The following is a 20695-nucleotide window of genomic DNA, read 5'->3' as shown; positions in this document are numbered from 1 at the left end:
TCCTGACTTCAAGTGATCCACCCGTCTCAGGCTTCCAAAGTACTGGGATTACAGAAGGGAGCCACCGCACCCAGCCTATATAAACGTATTTTTTATATTTACAAAGGTATATGCAAAAAAAAAAGAAAGGAAGAAAGAAAGATAGAACATTTTTTAAAGGGCTCAAAGTCTCTCAGTAAAAGTTATTCCTGATATTCAACTGAATTTAAACTATACCTTATTCTTTAGTAAACCCTTTGGGTTCAAGAAGGGAGTAACAAGCATTTGCTACTTACAGAGAAAATAAATTTCTTCCACGTCTAACAATTGCACCCTACCACCAGCCAAACATCTCACAATGCACACATTTAATCACAGGAGATACTATGCTGATATGTGGAAAGCAATTTATTTTTGAAAACCAAATACAGATGGTCATATTCTACTACTATTTAAGAATCTGCATTATGGCCAGGTGAGGTGTCTCATATCTGTAATCCCAGCACTTTGGGAGACCAAAATGGATGGAATGTTTAAGCTCAGGAATTCAAGACCAGTGGAGCAAAACCTTGTCTCTACCAAAAATACAAAAATGAGCCAGGCATGGTGGCACACTCCTGTGGACCTAGGTAATGTGGAGGCTGAGGTGGAAGGATTGCTTGAACCAGGAGGCTGAGGATGCAGTGAGCCAAGATCACACCACTGTACTCCAACCTGGTCAACGGAGCAAGATTCTGTCTCCAAAAAAGGGGGTAGGGGCAGGAGGAGGAAGAAAGAAGAAGACACTCTTTGCTCCAATTAAATTTTGAAAAAGTTGCATTATTTAGAAATAGAACCCCTATTAATATTTCTTACCCTCTCTGGGAAAGTTCTAGAATTGATATACTAACATATCAAACAAATAAACATTATCTTAAAGACCCAAAAAGAGGTCTTGTAAAAATTAGTTTCAGCTAGGTACAGTGGCTCACACCCATAATCCCAGCACTTTGGGAGGCCGAGGTGGCCGAATTATTTGAGATGAGGAGTTTGAAACCAGCCTGGCCAACATGGTGAAATCCCATTTCTATTAAAAATACAAAAATTAGCCGAGCATGGTGGCAGACGCCTGTAATCCCAGCTACTCTGGAGGCTGAGGCAAAGAATCGCTTGAAACCAGGAGAGGGAGATTGCAGTTAGCTGAGATCGTGCCACTGCACTCTAGCCTGGGCAATAGAGTGAGACTCAGTAGCTTCACAGGCTCAATGTTTCAAAGGTATTACACTTACCAACCAGTGCAACCTAGCACCCAAGTCCTTTCATTCATTCATTCATCCGTCCATCCAAAGATTTCAGAGCCACTCAATGCTAAGCACGAAGTACAACAAAAGTGTCTCTATCACCGTGTCTCTTTCTTTGCCCTACTATCATTCGTTCGCATTAAAAAAAAAAGGGGGGGGCCCGACGCGATAACTCATGCCTGTAATTTCAGCACTTTGGGAGGCCAAGGTGGGCAGTTCATGAGGTGAGGAGAGCAAGACCATCCTTGCTAACATGGTGAAACCCCATCTCTACTAAAAATACAAAAATTAGCTGGGCATTATGGTACGTGCCTGTAATCCCAGCTACTTGGAGGCTAAGGCAGGAGAATCACTTGAACCCAGGAGGCAGAAGTTGCAGTGAGCAGAGATCACGCCACTGCACTCAAGCCTAGTGACAAAGCAAGACTCTGTCTCAAAAAAGTAACAATAAAAAAAACAAAGTTAACTTAATTTCTTATATCAAAAATTAAATGTTTCTAGAAACCAATGGCAATAGCTTGGTGACTTAGTTTGTCATGTGATATGGTGTTTCCAAGCAATAGCATGACAAACTGCCTTCAACTAGAATACGTACTAAGCAATCCCAATATACAAAGGACTGTGCTCCACACTGCAGGAAATACAAAGATGTGTAAAATATTTTTATGTCATGTTGGAACTTACGATCTCCTATAAAAAAACAAGACAAGTTAACATGAATACAAGGAAGAATATTAGAAGGGCCACAAAAAGTGCTAAAGGAGTTTATATGCAAGTGAATTTCATGCCTTGTGGCAAGCATGAATGACTAAAGAGTTGAATTGGTATTTGAGACTGAAAGCCAGATAGCTCTTTACATATGACAAAGAATATCTGCATCAATAAAATTCCACTGGGGCCAAGGCAATGATGGCAAGCAAGGACAACATCTAACAGTAAAAATTTCAATACCCATTTTAACACTTTTACTAAACTAAGAGTGGAAAGAAATCACTACCCACCCTATAGCAAGCCCCTTTCTAAATAACATAAAAATTTTCAACCTCTTTTAGTGTCATACAAAATTTCAAAACAAACTCAAAACATGATTAAAAACAAAGGCACAAATCAATTAAGTTTTTGAACCACACAGACCTTTTCCATTACTTAAGAATAACAAAAATAACATAATTCCTGGACAAAATTCTAAACCAGCACTGTCCAATACAATAACCACTAGCAACATGTGGCTAATGAACACTTGAAATATGGCTAGCCCAAATTATTATGTTCTTTAAGCGTAAAACACTCACTTGCTTATAAAGATTTAATACCCAAAAAATGAATGTAAAATAGCTCAATAATTTTTATATTGATTACATTTTGATATATTATTAGTTTGAATACACCAGGTTAAATAAAATATATTACTAAAATTAATTTCACCTGTGTCCACTTTTCAATGTGGTTCATAGAAAATTTAAAATTACATATATGATTCACATTTTTGGCTTATACTTCTTCTGAATAGCTCTAGTCTAAACAATTGCTTAATATTAATTTTTTTCCAATTTTTGTACTTGCCTCATGTTGTTTCATGTTGGCATGGTAATCACTTGATAAAATCATACAAGGTAATTTTCAAATATATATTTCTCAGTATCTAGATACTACAAGGGTAAAGATATCTGCCCATAAAGTATATAGCTTAACTGCCCTTTGGGAGCAAACATGGAAAAAAACAAATAACAACTTTTCCAAATATATTTATCAAATAGTTAATACTTTGGGCATTGTTGTCTGATGTCGTGAGATTGTATCAGAGAAGAAGTATTCAATGATACAAAGACATGGGATCCAGGAAACTGGAGAGTCAACCCTGAAGAGCAATGAAAGAAGTCAGAGGATGACAGCTGTACAATGGGGCCTAGAGAATAACCAGGTCAGATCCCAGCAGTTGGACGTGGACTCCAGGAAAAAAGACACCCCAGGAAAAGAAAGGGGGAAGGGGGCAGGTAGGAATCCAGAGAATATCTGATAAAATGGTACATTTGGGGGGAAGAATTGAGATTATGATTATTACAAACAGTACCAAAAAAGAAAATAGCAACAACAAAGCCTAAAAAGATTAAAAACAAAGGAAAAAATGTGATTGCAGCTCTGAAACAGTTTAATAGCTCCTTAACATGTTAAACAGAGTTACCACACCACCCAGCAATTCCACTACTTAGATATATACCCCAAAAGATCTGTCCACACAAAAACTTGCACACAAATGTTCACAGCAGCATATTCATACTAGGCAAAAAGCAGAAACAACACAAATGTCCACCAACTAATAAACAAATCATGGGATTTCCAGACAATGAAATGTTATTCAGCAATAAAAAGGAATGAAGTATGAACACATGCCGTAACATGGGAGAACCTTGAAGACATTATGCTAAGTAAAAGAAACCAGTCATAAATGACCACATATTACACAAATCCATTTATATGAAATGTCCAGAACGGGCAAATCAATAAAGACAGAGAATAGATTAGTGGCTACCTAGAGCTGGGGGGGGAAAGGGAATACAGGGAATGTCTGCTAATAGGTATAAGCTTTCTTTCTGAAATGATAAAAGTGCTCTAAAATTAGATGGTTGGGATGGCTACACAAGTCTGTGAACCCATGTACTAAAGAAAATGAATGTTATGGTATGTGAATTATATCTAACAAAGCTGTTCTTTTGTTTTTAATTTTTTGAGACGCAGTCTTGCTCATCACCCAGGCTGGAGTACAGTGGCACAATCTTGGCTCACTGCAATCTCCGCCTTCCAGGTTCAAGCAAGTCTCTGCCTCAGCCTCCAGAGTAGCTGGGATTACAGGCGCCCACCATCACGCCTGGCTAAATTTTTGGATTTTTTACTAGAGATGAGGTTTCACCATGTTGGCCAGGCTGGTCTTGAACTCCTGACCTCCTTGTGATCCACCCACCTCGACCTTCCAAAGTGCTAGGATTACAGGCGTGAGCCACCGCACCCAACCATTAAGCTGCTCTTATAAGGAAATGTGATTACTGTATACTACTTGTTTCTACATACAATACTGTTCCATGTCTAGATACCGAGAATTTGAATAATAATTTAAATAAATAACACAATAGTTTTAAAATAGTGATATATTAGTATGAAAGCAAAAGGTCAATGGACATGACAATAAATGATGTCTACCATAAGACAAAAAAAGAATATCTAAAATTAATTTTAAGAGATAGATAGATAAAAAGCATATAATTAAAAATATGACAAGAACTACTAGAGGAGACAGCTGTCATAGCCAACATTGCTTCTAAGAAGTAAGACTGGAGGACAGTATATTACTTTCCATCGTAAACCCTTCTGCACTATTTCTTTAAATCATATAAATATATTCCTTTATAAAAGTAATTTTTTTAAACAACTAAGGAGTGCTTGATTTAGAAGCAGAATGAAACCGTGCGCTCTTAAAGAGGTAAAAGGCACAGGCTTCATTGACATTGACGCACTCTGCGCCTCTGATCTCTCAAGAGAACAGGTTTTCTCATCTAAGATGTTAGAAAAATGGAAAGGTAAAAAAATATATATTCTTAGCCTTTTTCTTTACCATGAAATAAACATCTATTTTAAATGTGCTATAAATTGTTCATTGGTTAGGACTATTAACATTTTACCTCTAATTGCCAAGAGAGCTCTGTCATCTTTGCACTTATTCTCCAACTATCTTACATTCAGATAAATAAAAATTTACTAATCTACTAGGTTGAAAAATAGCAATTTTCTAGAGTTATTTAAATTTGTTTTAATTCTAACACTTCTGCTAAAACTAGTGTTAATTTTTGTGTGTATACACAAACTGAAAGTCTACTGTAGAAATCAGTAATCTGTAAAGATTCAGAATACCTATGAAAGGACACAAAAAATTGTAATGCCAGTGGTCTCCAGGAAAGAGAACTGGCTATTGCAGAGCAGGAGAGATGGAAGACTTCACTGAGTATCTTTAAAATTTTGAACCACATGAGTAAATTCCCTTTTTTTTTTTTTTTAAATGTAAAGCAAAATATGTAAAGAAAACATGCAATTATCTGGCACACTGCACTCAATAATTACTGTTATTTCCCCCCATACACTTTTTTTTGTTGTTGTTGAGACCGAGTTTTGCTTGTTACCCAGGCTGGAGTGCAATGGCGTGATCTCAGCTCGCCGCAACCTCCGCTTCCTGGGTTCAGGCAATTCTCCTCCCTCAGCCTCCTGAGTAGCTGAGATTACAGGCACGCGCCACCATGCCCAGCTAATTTTCTGTATTTTTAGTAGAGACGGGGTTTCACCATGTTGACCAGGATGGTCTCGATCTCTTGACTTCGTGATCCACCCACCTCAGCCTCCCAAAGTGCTGGGATTACAGGCGTGAGCCACCGCGCCCGGTCTTTGTTATTTCCATATATTATGAAGATAAGATATACAGTACATTGCTCTTCTATATGAATGTAATTATATTATTAAAAATCTACCAACTCAAAGCTTTCCCCTTTCCTTCAGAATTTAAATAACGTGTAGAATCTGAAAATTCTAAAATTCCACTAGGACAACAAATGTCCCTGCAAATACTATCAGTCTGATGTCAGACATAATTCCAGTACCTCCAACTCTTCAGGTGTTCACTCCACATACTCAAAGTCTAGCATTAGAAATTTACTTGACTCAATAACTTCAACACAAGTCATGAAGAAAGTGTTAATAAATTAGAAAGTATTAATTGATTGTATAAAGTAACAGGAAGTAGACAGTGTTGTAGTTAAAGAAGACAGGTCAACCTTCCTTGGAAAAAAATCTAAAACACCCACCCTTTTTAGTTATACCAGCCAATTAAGCCCCTAAGAATTTCTCAGACCTCCAAAAGAAGAAAAACTATTTTGCCACTATCACCCTTTTCAGTCCAACAATTAAGATACCCAGCTTTTCAATTCTCATAGGCCATAAATGTATCTAGTAAAGTTCTTCTCTGAGTAGCTATTCATAATTCATAAGAAAGCTTACATGACCCCATGCAGTGCCTTCTAACCAGGTCACAAACAAAAGGTACAGGCTAGCCAAAATCCAAGCAGCAATTCCATACATACCAAGGAAGAAAAAAAAAGAAACAGAAACAGTAAGACAACAAATCTTAAATCAGATAAAACTCTGCTGCTCAGTTAATAAATGTAGATGAACGATGGAAGAAAGAGTTGGAAACAATACCCTGGGCTAGCACACTAAAGACTTTAGTACCTTTATCCAAATTGCTGAAATCCAACCAGAAGATGGTGTATCAGATAGAGATGACCCAGTTCTCTTCATCACTTCAGTGAATAATCAATTACAAATGTTTGATGTAGTTTATACAGAACCCCAGCTCTCCAGAAGAGACTTTCCTGCCTCCTGCCTCTTTAAAAGAGAATTAATAGAATTTAACATTCTCGGATGGGCACAGTGGCTCATGACTGTAATCCCAGCACTTTGGGAGACCGAGGCAGGAGGACTGCTTGATTCCAGTTCAAGACCAGCCTGAGCAAGAGATGGCAAAACCCCCTCTCTACAAAAACTAGCCAGGCATGTTGGCGTGTGCCCATAGTCCCCGCTACTTCAGAGGTTGAGGTGGGAAGATCACCTGAGCTGGGAAGGCAGAGGCCTCAGTGAGCCAAGAGTGCACCACTGCACTCCAGACTAGGCATGGGCAACACAACGAGACTGTGTCTCCCCCCGCAAAAAAAATCATTTTTCTATGTGAACATTTTGAACAATTATCAGAGTGATTTACCCTGGAGCTGTATAAACCTACATACCCTACATACACTAATCCCAATATGCTTGTTTCCCTGAATCATCCATTCTTTTCAATAGCATAATGCTTAATATCAGTATCTATCCATTCCCCTCTAATTTGTGGTTTCAAAAAAACCAGACAACTCAAGGAATTAGAACTATATGTTAAACAATAACAAGTAAATGTTAATAAAAGCCTGAAGACTAACCTGTGAGCAAAATTTATACTCCATTTGTCTGCAGATATTAACTGCTCAGGAGCATGTTTGGTTTACTGTCAACTACCAGCCAATTCCAATAAGCTGAGATTCCAAATAACCCAATTCCACATTGACGGATAGGTGTTATTCTTTGGAGAAAGCGGGGGTATCACAGTCCCAAACAAAAAATGTCCAACATATACTTGACTAACTGGTTGGATAATCAAAAAAATACCTTCATGAAGATGGGTGTCAAATTTAAAAAGAGCAAAACACTTCACAACCCATAGGAAGAGAGACATATTAATAATGGCTAATTTAGAGAATCATATTCTAGTAGTACCTGCAGATACAAATATACCAGAACTACCAGCCAATTCCAATAAGCTGAGATTCCAAATAACCCAATTCCACATTGATGGATAGGTGTTATTCTCTGGGGAAAGCGGGGGTATCACAGTCCCAAACATAAAAAATTTCCAACATATACTTGACTAACTGGTTGGATAATCAAAAAAGTACCTTCATGAAGATGGGTGTCAAATTTAAAAAGAGCAAAACACTTCACAACCCATAGGAAGAGAGACATATTAATAATGGCTAATTTAGAGAATTATATTCTAGTAGTACCTGCAGATACAAATATACCAGATTTATTCATGAAATCAGTACTCTTCCATAGAAACCCATGCTCTGATTGAACATTAAACAACAAAAAAACCATACACGGGCTGGGCGCGGTGGCTCAAGCCTGTAAACCCAGCACTTTGGGAGGCCAAGGCAGGTGGATCACGAGGTCAAGAGATCGAGACCATCCTGGTCGGCATGGTGAAACCCATCTGTACTAAAAATACAAAAAATTAGCTGGGCATGGTGGCACGTGCCTGTAATCCCAGCTACTCGGGAGGTTGAGGCAGGAGAATTGCCTGAACCCAGGAGGCGGAGGTTGCGGTGAGCCGAGATAGCGCCACTGCACTCCAGCCTGGGTAACAAAAGCAAAACTCCGCCTCAGAAAAAAAAAACATACACTACTAATTTTCTTGTGAAACATAAGCCCTAGTATTTTCATTTTCAGTATCTTACATTGTTTTCCCTATAATCTTAAAAGAATTGAGGATTTTTTCCAAAATAAATATAAATGTAAATATTATATTTGCTAAAATGCATGCCCGGAACTAATTTCAAAGTAGTACTAATGATGAAAGTCTCACAAAGTCATTGCTAAATTATCAATGAAAGCATATCCTAAGAGCAAAAGGCACTTCAACTTATCTCTGGAATCTAAGCGTTAAGGTAACAGCAATACACTCGCTATATACAAAAAATATCAAGGGGTCTGGAATCAGAATACCCGGGTCCTGGCTGAGCAACTTTCTAACCAGGTTACCTAGACAAGTTGCTTCACCTCTCCGAATCTCATTTACCTCATCTATGAAATGGGGATATAGTATTAACTACCTTATAGTGTTGTTGTAACGATTAATCACGTTATGCACAGCCACTTTCTACAAAAACAACCTATTTATTTTTATCTTCTTAAGCCAAGGATTGTACCACGATACAATTAAGCATTTAAAAAAAAAAAAATGGCCAGGCATGATGGCTCATCCCAGCACTCTGGAAGGCCAAGGCAGATGGATCATTTGAGGTCAGGAGTTCGAGACCAGCCTGACCAACATGGCGAAACCCTCTACTAAAAATACAAAAAAAATTAGCCAGGCGTGACACATGTACCTGTAGTCCCAGTTACTCAGGAGGCTGAGGCAGGATAATCACTTGAACCCAGGAGGCAGATGTTGCAATGAGCTGAGATTGGCCACTGCACTCTAGCCTGGGCAACAGAGCGAGACTCCATCTCAAAACAAAAGAGAAAGAAATGTGTACTTTTTATTACTAAATTGATTTGAAATAACAATCAAGAAATTTACCTCAGACCATGTTATTAAGAGACCATGGTAAGGATTTGGCTTTGTGCCGTTGTTAACCATGGTACTCCAGAAATAAACAGTCGGTTTGGCAAAACTAGTTTCAAGACAAATACATCATTACCTCAAGTGATCAAACCAAAAATGCTAAGAAAACTATTCAATACTAAAAATATAAGATTTAATCACTTACAAAATTGGAACCTGCACATTGTTTGGAAGTATATCTCTCTTCCCAAAATATAAACAAAAATGGGAAAGGGGATTATAAACTAAGAACCCAAATCAACTGAATTGTGTATTTTTTTTTTTTTTTTTTGAAATGGAGTCTTGCTCTGTCACCCAGGCTGGAGTGCAGTAGCGCAATCTTGGCTCACTGCAACCTCCGCCTCCCGGGTTCAAGCAATTCTCCTCCCTCAGCCTCCTGAGTAGCTGGGATTACAGGTGCATGCAGCCATGCCCGGCTAATTTTTGTATTTTTAGTAGAGACAAGATTTTACCATGTTGGCCAGGATGGTCTCAAATCTCCTGACCTGTGATCCACCCACCTCATCCTCCCAAAGTGGTGGGATTACAGCATGAGCCACTGAACCCAGTCGAACTAAACTGTGTTTCTAAATTTTATACCACATCAAATGCATTACAGACACAAGTATATATTGGGATCATTTGCTAAAAATGTCCATTATGTGCTAAGTCAAAAAAAAAAAAAAAAAACAACATAAAATGGAATAAATACTCCTTTTTTATATAAGTTCAAAGGTAGAAAACTTCAGGGAAAACAAACTGTTCTTTAAATCTACCCTCAATTTTTCCTTGTTGTTCTAGTCACATAGGTTTTTATATAAATATACATTTTTACATTGCACTCAACAAATTTCAAAAACAATTTGATTTGTATAACCAAGGATGATTTGTATAACTCAAGATAAAAAGCCAAGAGTGCAACCTCTACTTTAATGAAAATGCTCTTCCTCTCAACAATGAAAACGCTTTTATTCTTGAAATCAGGCCCTTCCACCACCACCCCACCCCTCAAAAAAATCAGCTAGAAAATGATAAGCATTCCAACAAATTCATTTACTCATCATGGTGATTATGTTCTTAGTAGAACAATGTCCCGGGAAGCCAGTTGGTCCTGTTAGTACCAACACACACACCTGTCACACCCACGCATGCGTTCTGCCCCTCCATTCTCCATTATAGGGTGGAGCATCACAAGAGGCACCACAATCTTATAACCTGTCATCTTCATTCCTGTCTCAAACCTCATGGGTCTTACTTAGAAGTATGGAGCTGTGACAACAGGGTCAACATATGCACGTTTCACAGCCTTCTCTATGCATAAAGTACACATACAAAAAACAAACCTCTCCCACTCTTAGAATCTGCTGCTGGCACAAAATCTCTGACTTTCCCAGCCGCGCTGTTTCTCCAAAATATTATCTCACACCTGCAACTCAAATCTAATATAAGGGATAGACAGTACAGGGTGCAAGTACCAATTTTCAGCTGAACTCTGCCAGTGAAATAAGACGCTGTCAAATCATTTCCTAAATGCAGTTCCCAATCAGCCATAAGGTGATCTGTGAATCTCTCGATTCCTTGAAGTTTTTCCTTTTGCCTATGACTTATTGTCACTTCACAATTAGCATTCTACAGATGCATGCAACAAGAAAGCATGCAATTTTTAAATATCTTAAATGTTTTAACAACTCTGGGGAAGTCAGGTTGGGAAATGATGGAAAATAAGGTTCTGGTTTTCAGGCTCACATATGAATTCTTTTCCACTTTAACATAGGATTATCAAAAAATGGGCTGACCGAGCACAGTGGCTCATACCTGCAATCCCAGCACTTCAGGAGGACGAGGTGGGTGGTGGATCACCTGAGGTCAGGAGTTCAAGACCAGCCTGACCAACATGGCAAAACCTCGTCTCTACTAAAAACTCAAAAATCAGCCCGGCGTGGTGGTGGGCACCTACAATCCCAACGAATTGGAAGGCTTGGAACGCAGGAGAATCGCTTGAACCCGGAAGGCGGAGTTTGCAGTAAGCCGAAATCGCGCCATTTTACTCCAGCCTGGGCGACACAGCTAGACTCTGTCTCAAAAAAAAAAAAAAAAACAAACAAATGGGCTAAAAACTCTAATAACCTAATTTTTAGATTCACAAAGAGATTACACTTCCCAGGGGAATATAGAAATTCTAATTTGCTACCTACTCTTTGGCTTTCATCACCATACAACCTAATACTGCAGAATAATGTACAGCTACTATTATTCTCTCTTTGCTAATAGTAATTTTTACCTAAAAAAATTTATATGAGTAAACAACTTAAATGATACTGACTTATTTTCATCTTTGTCAATATTGTATTTATGCATTAAACCTAGACAACTAGCTCAATATTCTCGCACTGTATACCAAAAGGATTTATTACTAATATTTTAACCAAAAGTACCACAAACAGTCCCTTACTTTCCCTATTGAGTTAAATATTATGTGATTCTATAGAAAAAACTTTACAAACGTTTATTTAATTACATGTAAACTTGGAAGTGAACAAAAAATGAAACATTCGTTTCACTATAGCAAGTAAAACGTAGTATTTCAAATATACTGATTTAAATTTGGGATTAATGCCTACACTCAACAAAAAGGTCAAAAAATAATTATAAAATCATCTTTTAATTAATTCACAAAGTGAAGGCTCTCTATACGTTTTTCTTAGATAAATCTTGCATTTAAAATAATAGTAATAAACATTATTTAAAAAAACAAGTTTTAAGCATATATCAAAGATTGCATTCATGGCTACATAAAATATCTAAAATGTTTCAGTCACAATTTAGTACAAAAAGCATTTTCATTGTTTTGAAATAAACTATCATGAAACTATTATAACTAAGTTTCAAGTGTGAGGCTCTTGAAGCTGTATTAAAAAAAACACACACACACAAAAACAAACAAAAAAAACTAAGGACTTTGATGAAAAGCTTTTAAATAAAAGCCCTTAGTTTACTGCTCCTGAATGTAAATCCAACATTTTTAGGTGTAGAAAAATTAGAAACTGTGCAATTAATAGACTGGGAAGTCAAAATCATTGCCAGTAACTACCTGCTGTCTGCTGAATTTCAAGGGAACCTGCTGTATATTAAATTTTAAGAAAGTAAACTCACATACCCTCTCACCTCAACACTTTCTCAATTTTCCCATCACAATTAACAATATAACTCGGCAGTCAAGTCTTCCAGGCCAGTAACATCAGAATTTATTTTTAACTCTTGACTCCTTCACAAATATTCCCCTTAAGTCCAGTCTGCAGTTCTGCCAGTTTTTCATTCACACTGTCTTACAAACCTGTTCCTTTCACCTGATTTTCACATTTTACTTTATTCTCTCATGATTCAAAACATACCCTACTGGTTCCCTAAAAAAGGCTCTAGCATCTCTCTACTATAATTCATTAATTCAACAGCAAAAATCACCTTATACCTTGTTCAGCAACCAACATGAATCCAGATCTCTTTTGAATCTCAACCAAACTTTTACAGAATCTCTCTGCCCTCCATGAGCTAACGTTCTCTTATTTCTCAAATTCCATGTTTTCTTATGTTTTTATTTAGGCCCCTTTAACACATATTTGCCAACTTGATTATTGCCTCTCATGCATGCAAAACTCACCATCTTTGTGCCTCAGTACACTCCCACCAAGACCTTTCATGCTTTTCTATCAGTTCAAGTTACCACTTCCTTTAACATGTCATAAAATATACCTTGTCCACAAGAAGTCTTTCCTCTCCTACCCCTCAGTCTCAGGTCTTACCCCTTTACTCCTGGTCACTCTGAACAAATGATCCAATTCGTATTTTATAATTTTGCAGTCATCGTGCTATTAATTTTTTTTTTCCTAAAGCCTCCTCTACAACTAAATGATAAACTTTTGAGACCAAGGACTACAATTTCTTGTCTCTGTTCTGAACAGGGGTCCCTTAGAATGCTAGCTTAAAGACTTAAAATGCTTAAAAGACTCCCCTTTATTTTAAATATCTTTAAAGTCAAAGCTGTCAAAAACATATTATTAACACTAAAGTCCAACTTTTTAAACATCTTCATCTGTAAATTTTACAAGTTACTCCATCCTTAGTCAATATCTGTATTATAAAGAATTCAAGAGTCATTTTAAAGAAAATCCCGGAAAATGAAACTTCTCAAAATGCAGTATTATAATCTAGCATTATAGATCTCTGAAATAAAGCTAATAAATCAATTACCTGAAATTGATTGGTTTTCAAACTATATTATCTAGATGTAAAACAAACAAACATTCCAGTACCACAAGAGGCTCGAAAGTAGCTATTAGAAGACTTGTACCATTATAGCTGAAAATTACCCTGGAATTTAAAAATATTTTTCAAATGACCCCATGAAGTACTTAGAAAGCAGGACCCTTCCCTGAAATATGCATAATCAGCTTTCCTCTTTACCTACCCCAGCATTCATTTGCAAGACACCTAAAAAAAAAAATTTAACTTTCAAAAATAATCTCCAATTCAGCTATTACCTAGACTATCCTGTTTCAGGCTAGTTCCCAAAGCCAACATGAATTGAAACGCTGAGTTCAACTAAAAGTGATCATTTTATGTTGCCTAAAGATATAATCAATTTCACATAACATACATTTGGGGGGGGGGGTTCTTAAAATCTCAGTTCTTTAGTTCTTCTAGGATACAAAATAACTTGTCTTTGCCCTTATCATGCCCCTCTTTTCCACAATAAGGAAACAATATAGATATTTTTGTTAAATTCTGGAAGTATGTTTAAACAAGCTATCATTAAATACCACATGAACAGCTCCACAAACAGAGATACACTGGAACATTAGATACTTGGTATATACTAAACACTTCAAGAGCATACTTTTCAGCCCAAACCCAGGACGAGAGTACAATGTATCCACAACCTTGAACGCAGCCCAAATATCCCTATTATTTCTAGGACCACAGCCATCTGCAAAAGCCAAAATGGAAAGGACTAAATCCACATTCTTCTAACTAAATCCAGTGTTACCTAAATGAGGTGGTAACTAACGCAAGAGTATTTTAAATGTCCTTTTTAAGGAACCCCCCTGTACTACAGAACATTTAACAGGTAATGAATGCAACAGCACTCCAAAATTTAACTTAAATGATAATGAGCCAGTGACAACATTTAACTTAGTATTTGGCACGATGACAAAACAAACAAAACTTGGACCTATTAATATTTCCAAGTTACCTTTTGATTAAATAATTATACAGTGGCAGGTTGATAATGTCAAAACAGGAGTTTAAGAGATAACACATCAAACCACTTATCCAAATTGAAGACAATGCATACAGAGATGCTACTGCTGCTGGGTATTTATTGGCTCCCACTGGTCCCTTCTAAAGGGAGAAATCAATGCCAGTCTCCAAATGTGAATGGTTACTGAGGAAGTTCATCCACAGATTAAGAATATTATGTATAGTCATACAGACAAGAAAAAAATGTTGGGAGAGTGGGACATTTCACGTTTCAATAAAGTATACCAAACTATGATAACCCCTGAGACCTAAAATACCCTCACTCATTCCAAAAGGCATACGTTCTGCAAACGTACATAATGGTTTATGAATCAAATCTTGTCCTCTTTATTCTAAAGGATGAGCAAGTAAACACTGTCATCACTAATATAACGTGGAAACACTCAAGCACTTGATGAAACTAACTACCAACAGCAAGAAAGTATACGAAAAGAAAGCAGTTTCAAATCGAATCGTCCAAATAAAAATCATATTCTCTCAATTCAAGGTTAATGAGACCGAGGGAGGGGGTATGGGAGAAGAAGAGAGGGAGCTGCTTCATTCTTGACTGAAGACAGGTTTTGCTCTTTTGCATTACCTGTTTGACTGTTTTATGAAGAGGTCTATTATTTTCAGATTCTGGTATTCCGAGGTTTCTAAGGGCGAGGCGGAAAAGGAGTGTAAAATAAAATCAATACTCACTGCTAACTTTCATGCTGCCAAAAGCTGAAGGCTGCTGCACCGGCTTGCAGCTCTCCGCAAAGGAGGTGGTTCTGGGCCGCCCTGACATGATCGCTCTCTTCGCGAATCACCTTTTCCTTCCTTCCTCCTTTTCTTCCTTTTGTCTTTATGTTGGGGTGTTAGGTTAATAATAAATGCAGCATTAAGTCCTCCCACAGAAGAAAAAGAAACAGACTCGTCCTTTCGGCTTTCCACTCCTTTTGTATACTATAAAAAAAAAGAGCGATGTATTTTTCCTTCAAGATAGGTCTGCACGGATATTTAACATATAGATGATTTAGGGCTGGGGAAAAAAATACAATTCTTTCCCCTTCTTTTCTTGGGAGGAGAAAAAAGGGGGGAAATCCTAAAAAAATATATATCACATGAAACGGGGGCAAATACTTGATTGAAAATGAGTACTTCAAATATTATATTTTCCTCGGGGATTTTTTTCCGAGTCAATGAAGAAGGGAAGCGGCGGAAGGATCACGAGTCTCACGCTTGAAGAGAAAGGGGGATGGGAAGGAGGGAGGGAGAGGGAGGGGGTGGCTCGGAGAGGCGACGGGAAACGCTGCAGCTCCGGCAGCCGCGGGATCCGGCGGGCTGACGGCGGGGGCCCGGCGAACTGAAGGGCGGTGGAGTCGCGAGTCAGTCAGAGACGGGCGGTGGCGGTGGCGGCGGCTCCTCTCCTCATTGCGCCAGGAGCAGCTGCAGGCGGCGGCTGGATCCAGCGGCCATGGCGGCGGCGGTGGCGGTGGCGGAGGCAGCTCCCTTCAGACCCCAGGCAGCGGCTCCTCGACTGCTCCCCATACGCAAGGGACATGGGAACCCGGCAACCGCTTCCGTCTCTCGGGGCCCCCTCCCCCGTCCGCGGCACCAGCGCGGCCGCCCTCCCGCCCCCCCCGCCCCTCGCCTCTGCTCGGTGCCCGCTCAGGAAGTGTCCGCGCTTTGCCCCCAGCCCAGAGCCCTGTCAGCGGCTGCGGGGCCGGCTCCTCCTTGCTTCCTTCCTTCCTTCCTTTGTCACTCGGCCCGGGCAGCGGCGGCGGCAGCGGCGGCGGCGGCGGTACAAGCCCGCATTCGCCCGGGTCGGGGGCTGCTCTGTGTGAGGAGCGCTGTCTGCGCAGCCGCCTTGCACTTCCCCACTCCCTCCTCCCCCCTCCTACTCGTCCTCCACCTCCTTCCTCCCCCACCCAGCCTTACACCGCCCAGCGTCCAGCCGCCCGCGTAACAGGCGTCTGGGAATCGCCGGCCGAGCCCCGCGCTCGCCCGCTTCGGCTTGGAGCCGAAGCCCGAAAAGAGCCAATCGCGGACGTCGTTTGTTTGCGACTCCTCCCGGATGAAGCCGATCGGCCTGAGAAACCAATTAGAAAATGTCGATGGGAAACCACGCCCAAAGAGCGGAAAATGCCGAAGGTAGCCGTACGGAAAGGGCTGGCTAGAGGAGACATTCGACAATGGCAACTGGGGCCAATCAGAATCGCCGGCCTCATGAAAACGCTTGAAGAGTTGAGGACGGTGAAACCCGGAGACGCTGGTGAAACTGCACGGCTGGGCGCCGCCACCGCTTTGTAATTGGTTGGAAAACTCCACTGGGAGCGTACCGCCCTTGGTGATTGGTGAAGGAAAGGGGGCTTCCGAGGACAGTCTAGCCAGTCAGGACTTCTCCTCCTTCTCCAAGGTGGGGAGAAGAAAGCGAAGGGAGGGCGCCTATAAAGCGCCGTCTCATTGGCCTGAAGCTTAGGCGCTGGAGTTGGGGCAAAAGGGAGAGGGAGGGAACCCGAAACCCGCAACGGTGGCCAATCGGCTCTCACTGCCGTTCAATCGCAAGACCTAGCTGCAGTGTGATTGGCCTTCGGCCTTGGTCCCAGGGAGCGGGGAGAAGCCCGACTGGGGTAGTGGCTGACGGCCTGACGGCTAGGCAACTGCCGCCTCCAGCAACGGTGGAGACCGCGGGTCCCCTGCCTAGCAAGTCGGAAAGTACTATGGTCGGCAGTGCTGGGGTCTGAGCGCTCAGCGAGCAGAGGGGTCGAGGGGCTTTCCTCACCCACAGGAGGCTCTCGGCCGGGCGGGGCCAATTCGGCGCACCCAAGGCTCCCCTCTGCCCGGGTCGCGCGTGCCGGGTGTCGGCCTCTTCCCCGAAAGGGGCAGACGGACCAAAGGGCCTTTCCCGGCCTGCTTCAAACTCTCAGACGCTAAAGTGGGAGCATAGCTTCCAGAAAGGCAGCGCCTTTGGGCGGTCGCGCCCCGCCCAGCCGCGGGGGCCACTGATAGAGAGGCTCGCTGCTCTTGGTGTATGCTGCTGGGCCGGGGCTCTGGAAACGCCCCTGAGAAATGAGCTCATGCTGGATGCGCGCGCTCCTGGGGCGCAATTGCCCAGCGCAAAACGGGCCCCGAAAGCAGGTGAAGGGAAATACGGTCAGGCCGGATATTCTGAAGCCTCCGAGGAAATGGGGGGCCAGATCAACTCCTGGTAGCTTTGGATCTTTTGAAGCTAGGGCGATCTATAAAATACAGCTTGAGTAGATGTCATACAGAAGACCAGTGTCCATTGTTCTTCCAGAGAACCAGTTCCTTTGGTCTGCTTGAGAACAGTGAGGTATGGCTACGTCAAGATAGCAAAGAAAGTAGAATATAAAGTTGCCATCCTGATTGTAATCCAGTGGTGCCTACAAAGTCATCTCTTTCTGTTACATGCTGTCTCCAGAAAGCACATGTAAAAGTACCCATATTTGATCAGATTACCTGACTGATGCTTTGAAACACTGATGAAGGACTTGGGACAGAACCAAGTAAGCTTTGATGTAAGATAGGAAAGGTCTAGATAGATTCAAATGGCTACAGAGGCCAGACAAGTGCAGCAAATGAGTGAGACTGGCCTTTTGTAAGACAATGGTGAATGACAGGGAAACTGGCAAATTGGAATATCCATGCTATCACTAAAAGGAACAGCTGCTCAGCTCTAGCAGATTGTTGCCTTCAGGAACATGGGTCCAGTGTTCTCAGATGTTCTGTTTTCTCCCTGGAGAAACCCCAAAATTGGATTTTTATGTGAAATCTCTGCATCTTTAAATGTTGGAAACCAAAATTTCAAACGATGCAAGCCAACCCAAAAACATTCCTTGGCCCGTGAGGCCAACAGGCAGTTTGTAATCACAAACCTGAGAATAGGCTTTACCAAGAGCAGTAGAGGTTCTTGTTCTTTGCAATTAAAAGAGCATGAGGTCACTGGATGCCATGGGGGAGGGTAAAGAATGTTAAAAGCAAATTCACCTTGGCAACTTGGTCATCTGAATGGTGCCTCTACATGCTATTTATTATGAAAGACCTTTGCCACTGTTCCCTAAAATGCTGTAAGGCAAAGCTTTAAATCCTGCCTAGCTCTTCCATACTTCCCATCCCTACTCCTAGTTATACTAGCTGGAAAGTAAATAACAAATGTTTAGTTTATACAATTTGGAAACATGGCTATTCTCTTGTATATAATATGTATAAAAATAATCTTCCTTAAGGATATAATTAGTAGCTTTTCTGTTGCTGCCTTCAAATATTTTCAGCTTATCTACTTTCAAAAATCTGGCCAAGAGGAAATTTTATAGGGAAAAAAGTATATTTCAATCTAAAATGAGGACTTGAGGAGGGAGAAGCTTATGAGACAATACAAAACTATTGAAACTAATATTCAGTAGTTTCCCTGAACTTTCAAACTGTCTCTTACTTTCCTACTTGCTGTCAACGACTTACTGCTTTATAATAACTAGCAGTTAATATTTATTAGGTGTTCACGGTAAGCCAGGTAGAGCTCTTAAATGCTTCACGCAAACTGTCCCAGTTAAATTCATAAAAATTGTATGAAATAAATATATCACCTCTAATTTTAAGATGACAAAACTGAGGCCCAGAACTTACCCAAGACCCAAAAAGCTAAAGAGACAGAACCAGGATTCAGATCTCCTGTTCTTACCTGTTCTCAGCCTCCACTCCGTACCTCTCCTGATATATCTTGCTTTGCTTTATCTTACAGTCTAAACCATATGCCTTGTACTATGGTGTGTACCTGATTGTGAGCACATCCACTAGTATACAGTTTGGTTTCCTCTGAGGCTCATCAGAATTTCCTTTGTAGAGATCAGTGATTCTAAACCAAAGCAACAATAAACCAAGAAATTAGAAAAAGATAAATGAAGAAAAGCTAGGGGGTACAAAACAGGTGAGTAGTATAGTGGGAAAAGATGTTGGTGAGTGCTCTACAAGATTATAGATAAGAATGAAAGTGCACAGCCTGGCACAGTGGCTCACACCTGTAATCCCAACACTTTGGGAGGCCAAGGCAGGCGGATCTCCTGAGGTCCAGAGTTCAAGACCAGCCTGACCAACATGGAGAAACCCCACCTCTACTAAAAAAATATAGAAAACTAGCCAGGCGTGGCAGCGCATGCCTGTAATCCCAGCTACCCCTGCAGCTGAGGCAGGAGAATCGCTTGAACCGGGAGGCAGATGTTACGGTGAGCTGAGATTGTGCCATTGCACCTGGGCAACAAGAGTGAAACTCTGTCTGAAAAAAAAAAAAAGCCGGGCACTTTGGGAGGAACTGTTCCAAACAAGTCCAATGCAAAACTCTTCCAAGTACTTCAATTATTCTGTCCTGGGTGACAGAGTGAGACTGTCTCAAAAAAATATTTTGAGACAGTCTCACTCTGTCACCCAGGCTGGAGTGCAGTGGCATGATCTCAGCTCACTGCAACCTCTACCTCCCAGGTTCAAGTGATTTTCCTGTCTTGACCTCCTGAGTAGCTGAGATTACAGGTGTGTGCCACCACACCTGGTTAATTTTTGTATTTTTAGTAGGCATGGAGTTTCACCATGTTGGCCAGTCTGGACTCGAATTCCTGGCCTCAAGTGATCCACCTGTCTCAACCTCCCAAAGTGCTAGGATTACAAGTGTGAGGCACCGCACCCAGCCATACATATATATTAAACTTAACGTATACTAAATGGGCTGGGCTTGGTGGTTCATGCCTATAATCCCAGCACTTTGGGGGGCCAAGGTGGGCAAATTGCTTGAGCCCAGAAGTTAGGCAGGCATGGTGGTGCATGCCTGTAGGCCCAGCTACTCAGCACGCTGAGTTGGGAGGATCACTTGAGCCCAGGAAGTCAAGGCTACAGTGAGCCAAGATTGTGCCACTACACTCCAAGCTGGGCAATGGGAGTGAAACCCTGTAAAAAGGGAAAAAAACCTAAAAACTTAAATCTTATCTTTAAAATGTTATAAAATATGGTCTCTGTGCTCCAGATACTTGCAGTCTGATATGATGAAATGGAAAAGTTGTTTAGTAATGAGACTTAGGAAAGCCCTCCAATATGACAGTCAAAGAGAGGAGTAACAGGAAAGGGCCAGGCACAGTGGCTCCTGTAATCTCATGCCTATAATCCTAGCACTTTGGGAGGCCAAGACAGGCAGACA

The 20695-nt window shown here is 40.8% G+C and overlaps 1 protein-coding gene across 10 annotated transcripts in view; it reads right to left on the bottom strand.

The window, feature by feature from the left end:
• GSK3B (glycogen synthase kinase 3 beta) overlaps nucleotides 1–16338 on the bottom strand; it is a 221919-nt gene extending 205581 nt beyond the window's left edge. For all 10 annotated transcript variants that reach the window (XM_017965207.4, XM_017965209.4, XM_017965211.4 and 7 more), the window contains exon 1: nucleotides 15214–16338. In XM_017965207.4, the coding sequence (XP_017820696.1) occupies nucleotides 15214–15301 (88 nt within the window). In that variant the 5' untranslated portion in view covers nucleotides 15302–16338. The remainder of the gene's footprint in view (nucleotides 1–15213) is intronic.
• Nucleotides 16339–20695: the final 4357 nt, after the last annotated feature.

This window comes from Callithrix jacchus, chromosome 15 (genome assembly GCF_049354715.1).
Source record: "Callithrix jacchus isolate 240 chromosome 15, calJac240_pri, whole genome shotgun sequence".
Classification (NCBI taxonomy): Eukaryota; Metazoa; Chordata; class Mammalia; order Primates; family Cebidae; genus Callithrix; species Callithrix jacchus.
Note: the sequence above shows the minus strand (reverse complement) of the source record. Positions and strands in the feature narration are given on the sequence as shown.